The 18720-nt window shown below is 48.3% G+C and overlaps 1 protein-coding gene across 7 annotated transcripts in view; it reads right to left on the bottom strand.

The window, feature by feature from the left end:
• PLEKHG4B (pleckstrin homology and RhoGEF domain containing G4B) overlaps nucleotides 1-18720 on the bottom strand; it is a 75892-nt gene that overhangs the window by 10396 nt on the left and 46776 nt on the right. For 4 of the 7 annotated variants that reach the window (XM_081131958.1, XM_081131962.1, XM_081131963.1 and 1 more), the window contains exons 6-17: nucleotides 17379-17472; nucleotides 14508-14594; nucleotides 12754-12870; nucleotides 12125-12223; nucleotides 11359-11501; nucleotides 10674-10812; nucleotides 6545-6661; nucleotides 6300-6464; nucleotides 5023-5774; nucleotides 2285-2537; nucleotides 1135-1224; nucleotides 828-1058 (exon numbers count right to left, since the gene is read on the bottom strand). In XM_081131958.1, the coding sequence (XP_080988084.1) occupies nucleotides 828-1058; nucleotides 1135-1224; nucleotides 2285-2537; nucleotides 5023-5774; nucleotides 6300-6464; nucleotides 6545-6661; nucleotides 10674-10812; nucleotides 11359-11501; nucleotides 12125-12223; nucleotides 12754-12870; nucleotides 14508-14594; nucleotides 17379-17472 (2287 nt within the window). The remainder of the gene's footprint in view (nucleotides 1-827; nucleotides 1059-1134; nucleotides 1225-2284; nucleotides 2538-5022; nucleotides 5775-6299; nucleotides 6465-6544; nucleotides 6662-10673; nucleotides 10813-11358; nucleotides 11502-12124; nucleotides 12224-12753; nucleotides 12871-14507; nucleotides 14595-17378; nucleotides 17473-18720) is intronic. The other 3 variants (XM_081131960.1, XM_081131961.1, XM_081131964.1) reach the window with 3 other exon arrangements.

Raw genomic sequence — 18720 nt, 5'->3', positions numbered from 1 at the left:
AGAAACACCACTGAGATGTCTCTCCCTACAACCTTCCCTCCATGCACAGCACTGTTCTGGTGATGCCTGAGAATGCTGGGTGGATCCCAGTCATCCCAATCACTCAGCTAACCTCACTGGGAGAGTCTGAGGGGCTGTGGGTCCTTGGTGATAACCCTGTGGTTTGCTGCTTTGCTGTCCTCTTGAAACTCTTTTTATTTATTTATCTTTATTGTTGAAAGTATTACAGATGTTACCTTTTTCCCCCATTGATCCCCTCCTCCTGACTCCCACCCCCGTCCTCAGGCCTTCACCACACTATTGTCTGTGTTCATGGGTTGTAATGCTGCTCTTAGCAAGGCACCCGCATTTTCACTGTGATCTGGAAATTCCATAGCCATCTGCCTGACAATCAGAGACAAGGGGTCCTGCCTGAGTGGGAGTCTCCTCTTCCTGCCCATGTTGTTCTGCCATTCCACAGTGTGGGGGATGTGGATGCCAGCCTTGGTCCCCCAGTAGAGACCAGCTTGTAAATGGGCAGGCCAGGCCCCAAGCCCAATGGCCCCACTCAATTTTCATGCGTCCAGTTGTTTTAAAATATCCCCAGTAAGCAGATGTGTAGCATCTAGAGCCCACCTCATCTCACACCCTACAGCTGCTGCTCTAAAGCAGGGCACTGAGTTCTTCTCTGCTCCCGTTTCTCCCTTGGGTGGGGGCCTCTGGAAGATCTAAGCTTCAGGGACATCCCTAAAGAAAAGTTCTGTGCTCCTGATCCCAGACATGTCCTTCTCCTTGATCGACCCGAAGCCCTGAACCACGAGAGCCTGCTGGGGCCTTGGGGTACTTACATCACAGCCGCGGACAGCATCCATGGCCAGCAGATCGTTGCCGTGGCGCAGCTGGAAGCGGACCATGTCCTCTGCGGCCTTCACCTCACCCAGCTCCTGCTCGTGGGCAGGGCAGTGTTCGGCCTCCTTGACCAAGTCCTGGAGCAGCAGTGCGTACTTGCCCATGCGCTGCACGGGCTTCAGCAGGTAGGAGGACAGGTCCATCTTGTCACCCAGGGCCTGTTGCTTGTCCTGCAAGGGCCAGGGGACAGGGTCAGTTTAGGTCAGGCCAGGGGCGGTGTGGCAGGCTGGCGGGCTGGGGGATGACCTTGAAGAAGGCGTGGCCATGGCTGCAGAGCAGGGCGTCCGACTGGGGCTTGTTCTTGCTGTAGAGCGCGTACATGCCAAACTGTTCTTCCTGCAAAGGGGAGGGCATGATGCACCTGAGTGCGGGCCCCAGCCCGGGAGCACCGTTCCCAACACGGTCATGAGAAAAAAACACAGAGCTGCATTAGGGCCACCTCGGTTCCCCAGCACCGTGGGTGCTCCTGGGGGCAATGCCAGGGTTCTGGGTGGGTCTTAAGTACAGTGTTTGGGGGAAGAGGTGCAAGGAGCACTCAGGGCGGGCTGGAGAGGGCCATGGGAGTGCTGGAATTTTTGTTAACGGTCAAGAATTGAAGTGGTCTAAACATTTAAAATTCTCACAAATATGAAACATTATACCAATTGCACCTTATGGCTAAAAGCACCCTTCCAAAAAGAGCCGAAAAGACATCATGTGGACTTTCTGTCATCCCCGGTATTTTCTTGTGGTTACTTATATTTAATAACACCAGGGCAAAGGTGTCATCTGCCCACAGCACAGAGCCACTTGGGTGCCCAGTGCCTAGTAGCTACTTGTTCAAAAAATCTTTTCAGAGAGAATTAAGAATTTTATCAGAGACTCCAACAGAGAGATATTCCACGTTCATGGCTGAGAAGAGACTTAGCCAAGAGTTGGCAGCTCTCCTCAAGTTAGTCCATGCATCCCGACCAGGTTCTCTCAGAGCCGGTCATGCTGATCCTGGGGTCCGTCTGGAAGGGGAGCTGGGTGGGCCCCAGGCAGGAGGACTGTGAAGGGATGGTGGGCTTCTCAGCGCAGGAAGTGAACTGGTTTTGGGAGTTCTGATGAGGTTCGAGTGTTGAGGAAGTGGGGCTGTCGACAGAATTAAGTGTGATGATGTGGATGAAGCCCCAGCGCCATGTGGCCCTCAACGAGGGTGCCACCAGGTGAACTGGAAGTACAGTGTCCCGTGCTGTTGGACCTATGGGCTCACTGTCTATTCTGGGTGCCTGTGTATTGACAGGTCTTAATGTGCTGCTGGAGGACACATTTCCTAAGCCTGGAGCGCAGGCTCCCAATGGCCTAAAATGTGGGCTGGCACTCCAGAGCCCGCTGCTCTGAGGGCGATCTCTGCCCACTGCGTGGGGGGACTTACATGTCGCAGAAACCCGCGTCCCACGGCCAAGGGGCAGTGCCGGCAGTGCTCCAGCTCCACGAGGAAGTGCTGCTGGTGGAAGTCGTAGAGCTTCTCCAAGTTCCCAAAAATGATGCCGCGCTTCCCTCGCAGGTCCTGAGGCAGGTCCACTCTTTCCATTTCTGGAAAATAGTTGTCGATGACATATCCTAAGGACCTAACATACTCCCTCTCCGTGGAGATCATCTCGGCCATTATGTGCTGCAGGCGGCTGCTGGAAGACAGAGAGCGGGCGGGGCTGAGGGATATGCAGGAGGGTGCACAACGGGAGGCGCACGGCACAGAACCTTTCCAGCTGCGGTGCGTCCTCAGCTGTGAGTAACGTCAAGAATGCCCCACACCAGTCGCTTGGCCACCTGGAGCTGCTCCCCTGGCATAGGGTAGGAAAAGGTAAGAGATACAGGGGAGAGGTGTGTGTTACATGAAACGTTTCCATGTTACTGGTCATGGCCTCTGCAGATGAAAATCCTTTGGGAAACTGGAAAGGAGAGATTCGCAGGCTCCCTGACTAAGCTGAGTCCTGCGGGTTCTCATTTCCAGGCAGCCTGGTTAGCGCCTGCTTCAGGGGGTGGCTGCAGCAATAAGAAGACTTGCCCCTCAGTGGCGAGCCTTGTGCAAGGAAGGCTGTGCTAGAGATTTATGAGATTTCTGATGCAACTCAACTGCTAACCTATCAGAAGAGATTTCTGAAAAAACAAAAAACAAAACAGCTTTAAACGGCAGTGACATCTGACCCAGGGGCTGAGGAGAAGCAGCTGGAGCAGAAGACACCAGAGCAGGGCCTCGGGGCCCAGGACCGTGAGGAGATGAACAGCAGGGGCGGACAGCTCCTTCCACTGGCCCAGGACTCCTGGGGCTCCTTCTGGTGTGCATGCTAGCACATACGTGTCACCAATCAACTGCACCGAAGGTACTTCATCAGGGCATGGAGAAGAGGTCTGCTGGTGACCTGGGCCCCACCCACTAATAACGAGGCACACTGCTTTTCTCCCCTACTTGATAGCATCCTATTGTCAACTTTCTTAAATTACTCAATCCTAATGACACTAATGGCGATTGGCAAAATTTTTCTGCCATTAAATGTCTTAACTTTTTTTTTAATTTGGAAAAAAATTAAAAGCAAATAATGATGAAAATATGCCAGTGGTCAGAAATGTTCCTGACTACATTCCACTTACTGCAGACCTGGAAAACTCAACTTTCTCCACTCCCACCCACACATAACAGATTTTATAAATACTTATTGTTTCTAAGAAGACAGCACATGTGGCCAGCCGGGAGCACCTACTGCTGGGCAGCCTCAAGGTGCCCCTGTTGTATAGCACGGGCCTCAGAGAATCACCTCCCGTCAACACTCACAGAAAACAAGTGTCCTCCTTAAATACTCAGAAACAAAATTAAAATGAGAGTAGTCTAGAGATTTGGACCAAATTAAATGGAAACTGACTCATGAGGCCATAATAGCTAGAAATTTCTGGGAAAATGACTGCTGACCAGGTGACAGAAGCTCCCTCTGGACACCTAGCAGGTTTAGGTTTTCAGGAAAGATGGGTTTGGTTTAATGGTCTCCCTCACCCCCAACCCCTGGTGCCCTGGAGTTTGAGGAGGACTTGCTCCCTTTCTGGTAGACTGTAGACTCCTACCTACCAGACCCTAGAGTGGTGGGTCTGTGGCCTGAGAATGGTGGGAGAGGAGACCTATCTCCAGGGGCAAAGGCAGGATGGCTTTCCAAACCTGCTCCCTTCCCGACCCAGGATGTCCACTCTGGGTGACCAGGGGCAGCTCTTCTGAGTAGATGGCTCCACCTCTTCATTCTGCTGCCCTGAAACTTTTTACATAAGCATAGTGGAGCTGGAAGGCCACCTGCAAACCCGCGTTACCCACTGCCACCTTCCCACGGATTCCAGCCCGCAGGGAAACACACCGCAGCTGCTCCCGCCACTGTAAAAATGAAACCTTTACCTTCACCAAGGCACACTGTAACTGCCCAGGGTTTTGAAACTTAAAGGTGTGTTTCAGAAGAGTATTTTGTAACCATCTCAGTTCAGATTAAAGCTGTTCTGCATGAGGAGGAAACACAGGACAACAACCCAGCAAATAAACTAGGACGCCCCACCTCAGGCTGCAACACTCACTATGAAAACAGCAAACAGCACAGAAGTGCTGTGGCACCAGCCAGTGTCACTGTCTGGCATTAGAGGTGGGAAGAATTCTTGCCACTTTATCTAAACAATTAATAAAAAGTATTTTACAAACATCTCAAAGATCAATAAATTAAAATGTACATCCATCTTCATTTGGGCAATAAACAAATAGGTACAAACTTCTTACCACAGCACTTAGAGACTTTTTAAAAGCAATTTTTAACATAATTTTTTTCATATTGTGGGCTTGATTTGCTTATTGCAATTTTCTAAAAATGGACTTCAAGTAACTAGACTTGGTTAACCATCAGAGTGGGTGTGTCAGGTAACCACACGCCATGAAAAAGAAAGCAGTTCTCAACGACTCTGTTCTGAACACAGGAGGTAACTAATATGTTGCTTAAGGCCAAACGCGAGTCCGGCTGGCCTGGACAGGACAGGGTAGGCTAGAGGGATATCTGCAGACTTTCTGTCTGGCAGAGCAAATTTAATGGCTTTGCATTTCTAGATTCCCACTGACCACTAGGCCCTAAGGCTGCAGGGCATCCACCTCACCTTCCTGCTGGCCTCCTCCTATCCTCCTCAGAGGGGTGGATCCTGGAGGGAGAGGACAGGCTCCGGTTCCGAGTGACTAGGGGGCTTTCGGCACGTGGCCTCAGTGGGGGCTTCTTCTCCGAGGCCATGGTGCTGGTCACCTCCAGGCCTTTGATGAAGACCCCAGTGTGGCCTGGCCGGTGGGAGTCCCTGGGGCTACTGTCAAGCTGTGGACTCTCAAAGCTTAGTGTTTTCTTCATAATTTTCTTCAGGGGATGTTTCCTGTGGTGGATGATGGGGGTCTGGACAGGCTCAGAGGAGCAGGTGGAACTGTCGTCTGGGGTATGCACACCTGGGTCCAGGTGCTCACCCTCCTGCCCACACAGAGCGACTTGTCCGGGGAGGCTGGATAGCAGTTGTGTCCGCTCCCCAGCACAGCCCTCGGGGTCAGTGGGGGGGATCCAGGATGTCTCACGGTGCCTCATCTCGGCCCCCTGGACAAGCTCAAGCTTCAAGGGTCTCTGCTCCAGAGGCAGGGCACTGGGGCCCGAGGCAGCCTCAGAAAGGGCCTCCTGGGAGCAGAGTCGGGTCTGCTGGCACTGGAGCCACAAGGCATGCCACTGCTTCAGCGCCTGCTGGCCACCCAGGCCCAATACCCCCAAGCTCGCAGACACCTCCATGGCATCCTGGGGACAGCTCTTCAAATACTCAGCAACCAGCTCTGGGCCCAGGGGTTCCAGGCACTCACTGCAACGCAGTGTCCTCTTGTTCACCTGTGCAGCAAAGGAGGGCGCTGATCAGTACAGTGAGGGACTCGCATGGCCCGATGGCTATGCAGGCCCCACCGAATGTTATGTGGCAAGCGAGTAGCTTGAGTGAACTCAGGTCACACTTGTTCTGCTATCCAGGCACCCAAATCAAGGACCAGGGTGAGCCAGATGGCCGGAGTGAGAGGAACACCCAGGGGACAGCTGCCGTCCAGACTCACCCAAAGGGCAGACAAGTCCTCCACGGTCCCCAAGGGCACCATGAAGGGTGTCCCAGGACCATGAGATGTCTGTGAAATCAGTTATTCCACACCTCTGCCTGGTGGTGGAGCCTGAGAGGCCGTGACAGTGGATAGAGACCTCCTACCCCTGCCCTGCCCTGTGCTGGGACGTGGTCTGACAGGAGTGCTGGCCAGCTGGCCCAGTGCTTGGCCCACCCAGACCTGCACGGGGACAGCACTCACTAAATGTCTGAAAGTAAAGGACAAGGGCAGCACATGCAGGTCCTTGAGATTCCACTGGGTCTCTTACCGGCTCGGAGAACGGGGACTGGAGGACCCACTGGGCCAGCTCTCCCTCCTTCCACTCAGCCTGGCCAGCTGTGGCGCTCAGACACCTCCCGACATCCCGGACTATTTCCTCTGTGTCCTTTGAGTTGTTCTCTTCCATCAGCTGTGGTCCTTTCTGACAACACTGCTGTAGCCCAAGGAATCAAGCATCAGCATAAGCTGGGCACTTACTCTGGGGTTTCGGAGCGAGGGCTGGACTGCACCCACCATGGGCCTGGGCTGCCTGGCTTGCAGCTCCTGCTGCTGCAGCTTCCCGTTCTCAACAGAGAGCAGCTCCAAGGGGCTCAGGAATTTCTCTTGCTCTTTTTCAAACCATGATTTGATCTACATGGGAAAAGAAGGTTTTACTATTAAACGTGTGAAGGAGTCTGGCTCTAAGACTGTGGAGGGCGAAGGAGGAGCCAGAAGTCGCTCAGGGGCTGGCTCACTCGTTCAGGCAGATGACACTCCTTGTCCTGATGCAAACGCTGCATCTCCCTTGAACATGTCATCAGTAACTACAGAGCAGCAGGAGCCACAATGCAGGCTCAAGTTTATAACTATTTTCACTGTTTGGAAATGGAAACTGAGATCATTGAAAAATAAATCCAGAACTTTCAGTTTTGAAACTTCTTACTATGCTAAATATACCCCAGAAATATTCTTCAGGCTGGTGGCACTTGGACACCCAGGGGCTGCCTGGGAGTGACTGAGAAGCCAATGGCAGCCCTGCCTGCACCTCACAGTGTGAGAGGTCCAGGTTCTCATTTTAAGGACAAATTCTGTAGCAATATCATTCGGTTCATACTAAGCATGTCATAGGGAAATGCTTATTTTTCATGCACAGTTCTCATTGGAGAGGAATGCCAGGGACCCCTGGCTGTTAGGTGCCCAAGAAGAGAGGTCTATTATTAAAAACAGTGCAGTCGGGCTGCACCTATGACTGCAAGGATTGGGTTTAGTGATCTCAGATGTACAGGCAGAGGAGAGAGATTAGAGTGTACATTCTTTGTGGACAGTGTCATGGAGAAAAATATCAAGATAAGATTTTTATAAGGAAGCACTGGTGATGTCAGAGCTGCCAGGTGGAGGAACAGGAAATGGCCAGCAGGGTGGAGGCCTCTCAGAGGTAGCGTGCCCCTCCAACTTTGTGAAAAATTGTAGTTGGTTTGAAGATTTAAAAGAGAAAATTCAAACCATAAAAGGTCTTATGACGGAATATAGTAGTCATTCTGTAACTTAAAGTAGAAAAGGCCATTTAAATCATAAACAAAGTTGAAGGACAAATGACAAACGGGGGGGAAATTATTTACAACATAATCAAAGGATCAGTAGAAGTGATAAAATGAAGCTATTGCAAACAGTAGAGAAATTGACCAAGTACAAGAAAATATAACTTATTAGAGAATAAAAATAACCAAGAAATGTATGAAGACAAAGTTCAACTGCAGCATAAAATCCCAAATGCAAATATTGGTGAATCCTGAACTTCCACTCATCAGATGAGCGAGGTGATAATCCAAGCTGGGCAGGCTGACTGGGGCCACTTGCTAAATGTGTAAAAACTGAGCTCCAGCCCTGCCATCCTGAGCCGAGGAATCTGTCACAATGAACGATCACAAAGGGTAAGAGAGGAAGGCATAGTGATGTTTATAGTAGCAAAAAGCAGGACAGAGCCTAGGGGGTGCAGGCTGCTCAGGGGTGCTGGGTACACAGTCCACCAGGCAACACAAGTTGGAGGCAGCTGCGTGCAGCATGATCGCACTTTAAAAAAAATCCTTACCCAAGGATGGACGGATGGAGAGATATATATGATATATATAAATGATTTTTAGAGAGAAGGTAAGAGAGAGAGAGAAAAGCATCGACGTGAGAAACATCGGTTGTCCCCCCACTCCGCACCCCATACACACCCTAACTGGGAGCCAAACCCATGACCTGCAGGTGTACAGGATGATGCTCCAAACCACTAAGCCACACCCGCCAAGGCCATGATCACACTTTCATAAAAAATATTTCTTTTCTAATTCTTCCATAGTGTTAATGCATTTCTCAGGTTAAAAAAATTAAATACACTGTATGTAGAATGATCCTATTTTTAGGTCAAAATGTATCTCATTTTGGGTAAAGAAGGCAGATTAAGATATATCTAATTTTGCTCCCTCATGAAACACCATCAAAGCTTTAGCAAACTCCTTTGAGGCACAAAAATTGGGGGAGCAGTGGGGCTGGGAAAAAGGGACAGACTGTGGGTGGGCCGTGAGGCTGAGGGGTGGCTGTGGAGAGACAGGGAGAGCACGTCCAGCAGGGCGCCATCAAGAAGGGACATTCAGAAAAAAAACAAAATTCCATGGAAATGGAAAATGTTATAGCAGAGTCCAGCTGGCGTGGCTCAGCGGTTGGGCATCAACCTACAATCCAGAAAATTGCGGTTTGATTCCCGGTCAGGGCACATGCCCAGGTTGCGGGCTCGATCCTCGGTGAGGGGCGTGCAGGAGGCAGCCAATCAATGACTCTCTAATCATTAATGTTTCTATCTCTCTCTCCTTTCCGCTCTCTGAAATCAATAAAGAGATATATTTTTTTAAAAAATGTTATAGCAGAGGCAAAAACACTCACATGAGGTTAGAAGGTAAAGTTGAGAAAATCTACACTGAAAATAGAACAAAAAAGTCAATGATATGGAAAACAAAACAGGAAAAAAAATTAGTGAACCAGCTGGAAGTGTGGAATTCTAGAAAACCGGAAAGCTTATCAAAGACAACAGTAGATCCCAGAGCAGAGACACACACTGGCCAAAGGAGGAACCTCCAGCCCAGCAGTCACTGGGGCCAAAGTGCCCTGAGACCAGAGGTAAACAGGCATCCAATGAGATAAAACAGGGCCCAGGCCAAGGTCAAGAGCAGAATAGAGAAGGACTCCTCCACTGCAATGCATGAAGCTAAAAGACATGAAATGGTGCCTCCAAAATTCGGGAAGGAAATTAAAGCTACCATGAAATGTGAAGGCGGGAAAAAACATTGTCATATATGCAAGATCTCAGAAATCTGCATCCCACCATGCCTTTCTCTGGAAAGTTCTGGTGGGTATTCTGCTCAAAACAACAGAAACAAGAAGAAAGAAGAAAATTTGGCATATGGGAAATAGCAGTCCCCACAGGACAGAGAGGATACCCCAGAGGATGGAGGAAAAGGAGGAAGAGGAGACTCCACAGGACGTCCCACAGGCCAGAGGTGACCCCAGGCAGGGCAGCCCCTTCAGCTTGGGGTGTCCCAAGTCAGCCACGCACTGGGCTGCCACCACCAAGGCACCTGGCAAGCTGCCTCGCCTCCAGCTGTACCTGCTTGCCCTGGATGTGCTGATGGTCTCCTGACCCTGACCCTTCCCCCCACTGGCCAATGGCTGGAGCTGCGGTTGGTTGTGGGGAGACCAGGGAGGGGAAAATACAGTATCCACACCTCGCCATGCCTGCTGGCCACCCTGGGGACCCCCTGCCAGTGGCGATCCTCCCACCCTGACTGCCCTAAGGTGATCTGACAACTTGAGGATCCAGAGACAACTTCCAGTCACTCTTCACCTTGCCCTACATACCTAGCTGTGCAGGCTCTTTGTCTTCACATTATTTACATGGAAATAGTGGTTGATAAAATAATGATTTTACTTAAAATCATGTAGTCAAGTGCAGCATAATGACGTTTCAGTCACCAACAGACTGCATATATGATGGTGGTCCCCTAAGATTACAATGGAGCTGTTGCCTAGTGTCGTCCTAGCCATGGTAACGTCCTACCACAACGCAGTCCTCGTGTGTTTGTGCTGATGCTGTTGTAAACAAACCCACTGAGCTGACAGGAGTATAAAAGTGTAGCACATACAGTTATGTACAGTACATAATACTTGATAATAATAAACAACTATGTTACTGGTTTAGGTATTTACCATACTATACTTTAATCATGATTTTATCTCATGTTGTTTTGCACAGTAACAGGCTGTACAGGCTGGTAGCCCAGGAGCACGAGGCTGTACCACACAGGCTAGGTGTGCAGTGGGCTGTGCACCCAGGTCTGTGTAAGTGCCTCTGTGATACTCTCACAACGACGAAATTGCCTCACCATGCATTTCTCAGAATGCATCCTTGTCACTAAGCGGCACATGACTAAGCTTTTGAAAAGCATTAATATGCATGCATTTAGGAGGGAAAGTCTGGGTTATAACATACTGAGTGTTAACACTGGTTATTTCAAGAGGCAAGTTTTAAAATATTTTTCCCATTTGGCTCCTCTGACTAGAGCATTAACCTGGTCACCTCCTTCCTGGAGCATTGACCTGGTTACCCCCCTCCCGGAGCACTGACCTGTTCACCTTCCTCCTGGAGTGTTCTCAGTTCCCGGAGACTCTCCAGCTCCTGTAGACACCTGTTGGAGGTGAGGACCAGCCTATGGACCGCTTCATCCACTTGGTTGTACAGCCGGGAGGCAGCCTCAATGCTGTCTCTGGAAGAGAAGGCAGCTGGTCTGGTGTTGTGTCTTGATCACTGGTTTGCTCACAGGCCGTCCCCTTAGAAATATGCTGTTGGTGACAACCTACTTAAAAAACACAACTGCACTCTTCGTATGTCCTTCACGTCTGACAGAAATGGAAGCCCCAGATGGGGCCCATGGCCAGAGCAGGAACTTGAACGGGGCCCATAAGTGGTGACACCTGCTGGCCACATGTATGCAAGCACCTCAGAGGTGGGACTGAAATGTGGGTGGGTGGATGCAGAACCCCAGGACAGAGGAAGCGGGCCGTCAGGCCCTCTGACTGCTGAATCCCACTATGATGAGTTTTGTCTTCCACTTGAGCACTCCAAGGAATCAGCTAGTTTTCCTTGGAGTCCTTGAATGAGAAAATCTCTGGTCCAGTCAAGTATGTCTGTCAGAGGAATGGAGGTCTGGCTGGGAGACGTTCTTGGAGATGCTGCCTATGACGGAGCAAGGCTTCCCCTGTGGGGCTAAATGCTGTGCTTCACCCCAACCTGCCCCAGCGTTGACACTCACCGGCCGTCTTCGCTGGTCGCTTGCTCTTTCCTCCTTAGCTGTGCCAGCACAGTGCCACCTTCCAGGCGCAGGGAGACCAGCAGTGGGTCTTCCAGGACTCGCTTCATTATGGCCTTGTGCTCACTGATTAACTCTGTGACCTCCTGCGGGGTTGGGAGGAATGTGCATAGAACCCCCTCCTCCAGGCAGGTCCTCCCAGGTCTAATGCTGGGTAGGAATTAGGTGTGACCGCACTGGGCTTTCATCAATCAAGCTGAAGCATGGAGGGATGGCCACATCCACCACCTGGTCCTAGCAGGAGGGTGGGAGCAGATTGCAGATGCCTCACCCAGGGGAGGGAAGTCTGAGATTGAGCTTCCCGGGCAGGGGCACAGGGAAGCTGAAACTCAGCAGTAAAACCTGGTGTCTGGGGCTAGCACACCCTGGGCACCCATGAGGCGTCTCCAGGTTATCACAGGTCCCTCCAGCCAGCCCTTCTCTGTATTGTGTTTGAAGTGCTTGCTCCCAACAGCACTCACTTGCTGGCATAGCATCAAATGTAGGGGTGTTGTTTCTCTTTTAGGCAGGGTGGGATTTTTTCTTTTTGGTCACAAGCGGGGAGGAAGTGGTCCTTTGGAAGTCATTTGCTAACTGAAAAGGATCTACAAATCCAAAAGGTCTGAGAATCTCTGTTATGGATGATGGTGAAACCAAATATTAATTTTCAAGTTTTGGCTAAACTTCTATGTTTCCACCTGTCAAATAAAATAAAATACCCAGGACCCACCTGTGCCGTGCTTAGGATCCTGTGGGTGTTCAGGGAGCCGACTAAATTTTGTAAGAGAGCAACGGCGTCCTGGCAGTTTATGGTAAAGGGCTCCAGTTTCTATTGTGGTTGAGAGGATGACACAATAAAGACACATTCTGTCAGACACTGAAGTAAGCAGCTGTGAGTTCCCACATTTAAACTGATCTCAGGTAGTAAGCCTGTTATGGTGTCACCCAGCAATCTCTGGGTGTCTCAGAAGCAGGGGAGCAGCTCCCTCCCCACCCAGGGCTGGATTTCACTGGCATTCTTAAACACCTTGCTGACTGGTCACAAGTATACACGTTTCCATGTCCGAACGTTGCTGAGGGTCACGAGATAACTCTTGTCTACACTTACATTAATTTAAGTAATTTTAAACACCTTGCTAACCAGAGTAGCTGGCCACCCAGGTGAGTTCTGGCTCAAAATAGACAGTCAGCAAGGTTTAAGCCCTTGCAGCACAGTTGTTAGAAACAGTCTACAAATGGCAACTGTGAAAGATGTGAGGCCAAGGATGGTGATGCCCTTTCAGATTTGAGTAAAAACATCCATTAGGAGAAGTCCCCTGGTGACTGTGGCACATGCAGCTGCTGTGAGCTGCTCCTTACCCTACGGAAGCAGATCCAGTCACTGTGGCTGTAGGGAAAGGAGCCTTCGAGTTCTGCAGTCAGCTGAGAGCTGTCAACAAACTTGTGCAGGGCCTTCAGGGAGCCCACCACCTCACACTGCCAAGGAGAGGGAAACACTGGTGGAATGGGTCATTCCTGGGAGAGCTGCTATTGATGGGTTCAGCTATGCTGCCTTGCAGGAGGCATTAACGGATTGCATGTGGTTGCACACAGGAATAAAGGTAAGAAGGAATGAAAGGAGAGGGTAGCAATGAGAAATGAAGGAAACACCCCAATTAAGGAAAGACAAAAAGAGGAAAAGACTGGGAAGGAAGCAGGGGCAAGATGATAAGGGGAGAAGGGAAAAGGCAGGAAGAGGAAAGAAAAAGTGAGGAAGGAAGTGCGGATGTGCTACTTGGTATGGCAGAGTTGACCCTTCTCACAAAACCACAAACTCTGAACAAAGTGCAATGACAACAGTCTGAAAGCTCTGAGAGGGGAATAAAGCTGGGCTTATTGTGAGTACCTGAAACCTGGATGAAGGAACCAGGGATGGTTTTCAGTTTGAGTCTAACCAAGTTAAATTCATGCTAAAATAGAACTGTATGGAGGTTTATAACAGAATCCAGAGTCTTTACAACAGAATTTTCCACAATGTCTGGAATACCATCCAAAATTACTTGACACATGAAGACTCAGGAAAAGGGGACTCATTCTCAAAGGAAAAGATAATCAACAGAGTTCAACCCAGAGAAGACACAGATGTTGGAATTACTGGATAAGTACTTTAAAGCAACTACTATAACTATGCTCAACGATGCAAAGGAAAAATGCTTGCAATTAATGAGAGGATACAAAATCTCAGCAGAGACACAGAAAATATATTTTAAAACCCACTGGAAATTTTATAGCTGAAAAATACAATACCTGAACTAAAAAATTCACTAGATGGGATTAATAGCTAACTGGAGATGAGAGTATGGAATCAGCGACCTTGAAGATAGATCAGTGGAAACAATCTGATATGAAGAAGAGATGATATCAGTATGAGATGACATCTATGAGATGACATCAGTATGTATAATTGAAATCCTAGAAAGAGAGGATTGCCTTGATTAAGCAGAAAAAGCATTTCAAGAAATAATGACTGAAATCTTTGTAAATTTGGATATAGACATAAAATTTCGGCCATACCTAACAGGATAAATATGAAGAAAACCACACCTAGTCACATTAGAGTCAATTTGCTGAAAAGAAAGAGAAAATCTTGAAAGTAGCCAGAAGAAAATGACATTTCCTATAGATGAACAATTACTTGAATTACTATGAATTTTTCATCAGAAAATAGGCCAGAAAACAACAGGGCAACATCTTTAAAGTGCTGTAAAAACAAAGAAACAAACAAACAAACAAACAGAAAAACTACTGTGAAGCCAAAATTCTATATCACGTGAAAATATCCTTCAAGAAAGAAAGCAAAATAAAGAAGTTTTCCGATAAAAGAGAAAGAAGAAGAAAAAGAGGAAAAGAAAACTGAGGTGGAGAAGATCAGAGTTTCAAAGTGTTCTGACGTTATGCTCTGCACAGCTCCTGCAAGAACTGAAGGGTCAGACAGAGGCCGCCAGGCTTCTTTGTGGGTGAGACCAACACTTACATAAATTCTTTCATGTTTTATCTCATCTGGGTGTGCCTTAACATTTAATGTTATGCATCACTCAAAGTCATATCCAACGCTGAGGGTCTAAAACCATTACCTGAATTGTTGCATCCTTGTCAGGCCTAAATGCCGATTCTTTATCCACCAACAGCAAAATGGTATAAATTATGGGGGTAGATGTGTTCTAAAATAAGTAAAAAGTATTAATTAGCTTTCTAATTTTTAACTTCATTGAGTTAATAGAATTGTCCAATTTTGATTGGTGCTACTTCCACTTTGATATTTCCCCAAAATACCTAGAATGCATAAAATGCCTTTGCTCTAAATGTAAATTATTAGCCCTTATGAATTATTTAATGTAATCAGGTTTATTGGCTGTAATTTATATATAATAACATTCACCTTTGCTAGTGTATAGTTCTTTAAGTTTTGACATAACTTACAGTCATATAATCACCACCACTATGAAGATATAGAACAGTTTAGCATCCCAAAAGTTTTCCTCATGCTTCTTTGTAGTCAAGTCCTTCCCCCCAGCCCCTGGCAACTACTGATCTGTTTTCTGTCTCAATAAATTTGCCTTTTCCAGTTATATTAATGGAACCACACAGTATTGGCTTCCTTCACTTAGGAGGAATGTACTAGGGTACATTTGAAATTCACTCATGTTGTGAATATCAGCAGTTCACCCTTTTTTATTGTTGAGTAGTGTTCCACTGCATGAAGTCACAACAGTTGTTCCATTCACTAGCTGAAGGACACTGGATTGTTCCTAGCTTTTGGCAATCATAAGTAAAGCTACTATAAACACAGTGTGAACGTAAGTTTTCATTTCTCTTGGGTAAATAGCTAGCAGTGGGATTGCTAGGTCCTATGATAAGTTATGTTCAACTTCTGAAGAAATAGCCCATTGTTTTCCAGAGTGGCTGGACCACTCTGCATTTCCACCGGCAATGCCAAGTACTTGCTCTTGTCAGGCTTTGTTGTTGTGGTACGTCTGTTATCTCGTTTTGGTTTTAACTTGCAGTTCTCCAATGACTAGTGATGTTGAATACATTTTCATGTGCTTATTTGCTATTCATATATCCTCTTTGGTGAAGTATGTTCAAATCTTTTGCCCATCTTTTATTGGGTTGTTTCTTATTATTGAGTTTTGAGACTTTATATATTCTGGGTACAAGTCCTTTATCGGATATGTGTTTTGCAAACGTTTTTTCATAGTCTATAGCTTGCGTTTTCATTTTAGTAACTGTTTTTTGAGAAGCTTGGTTTTGGAGGCAAAACAAAGTTGTTTTTCTCTCAAGTTGCTATTTATATGGGTGCCAATGATGTTATTACCTGAGGCATACCGGCTTCAACCACTAACTTGAGAGACATGCATTTCTGAGATAGTAACAGATGTTGCCTTATTGTCCAGTTCAATTACAGCCATCCAGGAAATTCAGATTAACAATCTTTTAGCAAAATCAAAGGACTCAGAAAATCTTAGGGTTGTCAATACTTCCCTTAACATCTTTAAACAGAACTTCCCTCAAAATCTTTCTGAAAAGCACTCATCTACCTATTTTCTTAAAAAACTTTACTTGGCAATTTCTCAGGCTTTACTGTTATATAGAATCACATGTAATTAAGGAAGACCAGAATCTCAAAGGAACTGCCGAGTCTTCAGCAGACTATGAACACAAAACTGGATGACATCCTGGTCTCCGACTTTTGAAACCAACAGCTGTTTGACAGTAGGTGTTATGAGCAAATAGGAGATTATGTGCTTCTGAAATGTTTTACAGAAATTGAATTTTGGCACATCAAACCTGTTGCTGTGTCAAAGGAGATAACTCAGGCTTTAAAGGAATGCAAGGTGAATCTTTTTTGCAAAAAGCTAAAACTGAGCATGTACACCCCTCTGAAATGCAGACGTCACCCATGGGGTTTGCTCTGAGATGTTTCAGCAGTGCCAGTGGTCCATAGCCTTATTTCCACACCCAGAATCTGCTCCCTGGCTTTTATTCCTGTGTCAGGCCAGGAGCAGCACCACTGCCCAGGTCTCCAAACCAGGGTCGCTGCTCCTGCTAACCCATCCACCCTACTGCCTGGCCTTAGCTCCAGGCCTCTTGTCTCCTGCCTGGAGGTTTTCATAATCTCCCCAGGTCTCAGCCTGGCCTCCTGGGCCCCAACATTTGCATTTATACTTGCCCCAGCCTCTGACCCTGAGTCTTTTCTGGGAAGAATTTCCATTTGGTGTTCCTAAACTTAAGAACCTGGGTGAGAACAGAGACTTGTTCTATCTCTGCACCTTTAGCAGAGATGGAACACAGGACACAGATTTTGGCTCAGGAGTAGCTGGGGCAGCTAGAGAAGCTTCCAGATGCCTCCGACATCCGAGACCCCTGCACAGCACTTGGCACACAAGGGGCCCTGTGTACACACGTCTGAGGGAGACTGATGTTCTCAGGCTCCCATCTGGCCCTGGGTCCCTGGAACATTCCAGTGGTGCCTTTATCCCCATTCCGGGGACTCCCCAGTTCTCTCTGGATTTTACTCATGAACCAGAATCCAGAGTGGGATCTTCCTGGAGGAAACCTGCTGGACAACCTCCCTTGAGCCCATCCCAGAGGCCTCTCAGAAGTCCTGGGCACCCAAGGTCCAGGGCTTTCACTCTCACAGCAAGTAGTGGCTGCCCTTCCATGCCTCCTTCCCTGTTTGGTAGAGTGGTGTGCATACCTCTGCACCCCAATTTAGCCAGATGTTTGATATGGACATGCTATGAAGGGAAGGGGTCGTTACCATTCCCGCTGAGACAGGGCATGACACCACAACACCTGCCCAGGCTGATCCTGCTGGCACTGCTGTTAAGGTTTGCATTGATGAATGGGGGATGGGCCAGACACTCCTTCCAAGAGTCCTCTGTGCTCAGCCCACACAGCCCTGAGATGCTCAGGCACCGAGGACAGCAGTGACCCCAACTTACCTGCAGAGCTGTCAGGGCCTGAGAAAGGGCAGGGATGGCCGGACTCTTACGTGCATCCACCAGGATGACCAGCCCCAGGTCCCGCACCTCCTTCCTGGAAAGAGAAAGAAAGGTGGTGTTAACCACTGCAGGTTAAATCTCTTCTGGATGAGTTTCTCCATCTCTCAATGAGACATCCTCACCCAGATCTTCCCGTCTCTAGAACTCAGGAGTCTTGACTTTATACACATCAACCTTCTGCCTCCTGAGGAATCAAGCTGCTTACAGTTGGAAGCAGGCAATCAGGCCTCAATGTGATGGACCAGTCATGTCTGTCAGCATTTCTAGGCAAGGGGAGCTGCCAAAGTCTCAGAACTGTCTTCAGGCCACCACTCTGGCCCCTCCATCCACTGCATGCTGAGGTCAGCATGCTCCTCTGGCCAAGGCGGGCGTCGCCCGTCACACTGCCCCCATCCTCATTCTCCTGCCTCTCAGTGCCACCAGGAAATGAACGACTGCCCTGGGGCTGTGTGCGCTCTTCCTTCCACCCAGAGGGTTCTTCTCTTCTTGTCTGTACTCACCCTCCTCCAGGACACAGAGCACATCAGGAAGTTCCCTCCCCTGGCTGAGAATGCAGCTCCTTCCCCACACTGTGGACTTGTCTTATGCTGCGGGCTGCAGTAAACTGGGTTCCCACGTGTGTCTCTTTGAGGGCAGGAACCATGTCCTATTTTCTTTTGTATTCCCAGGTAAGTGTTAGATGGATGGATGGATGGATTCTTTCATTGCACAGGTCAGATGAATGACAGCCAACATCCTAATTCTAAAATTTTTGTGTATCTAATGGTCTGATGGTAGTGCATTTATAAGGCACGCCCACAGACCATGTGGCTCCTTGTAACACACCTGCAGCAACAAGATACTGCTGGATGCTTTTCCTAATAATGCTGACATCTCAGGTACCCCATTCAGAGAGCTGAAGGCATGTGCTACATCCCATGACAGTGAGTGGATTTCAGCTTCTCAAGGTGCAATACTCGACCAGGATGCTAACAAAATTACAGCGTTTGTAGGGAAATAACCAGCCAAACCCTGAGACCCCAGAATGAGTTTGTTTTAAATAATTTAGGAATGGTCCCCAACAGAGGCTTTCTCCCAGAGCACCGTGGGCTGGTGAAGATGCTGTCTCTGGAGAGGAGGCTTGGGCTGTCTGAATTTGCTGTGGCAAGGCAGAAAAAGCAGAGGGATGAGTTCCAGGTTCAAGTCCTGGTCCTGCTGACCCCACAAGTACCCTCAGCCTCGACTCACAGATGCTTCATTATACAATGGAGAACACAGCACCGCTTGCCAGCTATGTGAGGCT

This window comes from Miniopterus schreibersii (assembly GCF_964146895.1).
Source record: "Miniopterus schreibersii genome assembly, chromosome: 3".
Classification (NCBI taxonomy): domain Eukaryota; kingdom Metazoa; phylum Chordata; class Mammalia; order Chiroptera; family Miniopteridae; genus Miniopterus; species Miniopterus schreibersii.
This window is presented reverse-complemented; position numbering and strand designations above follow the sequence as displayed.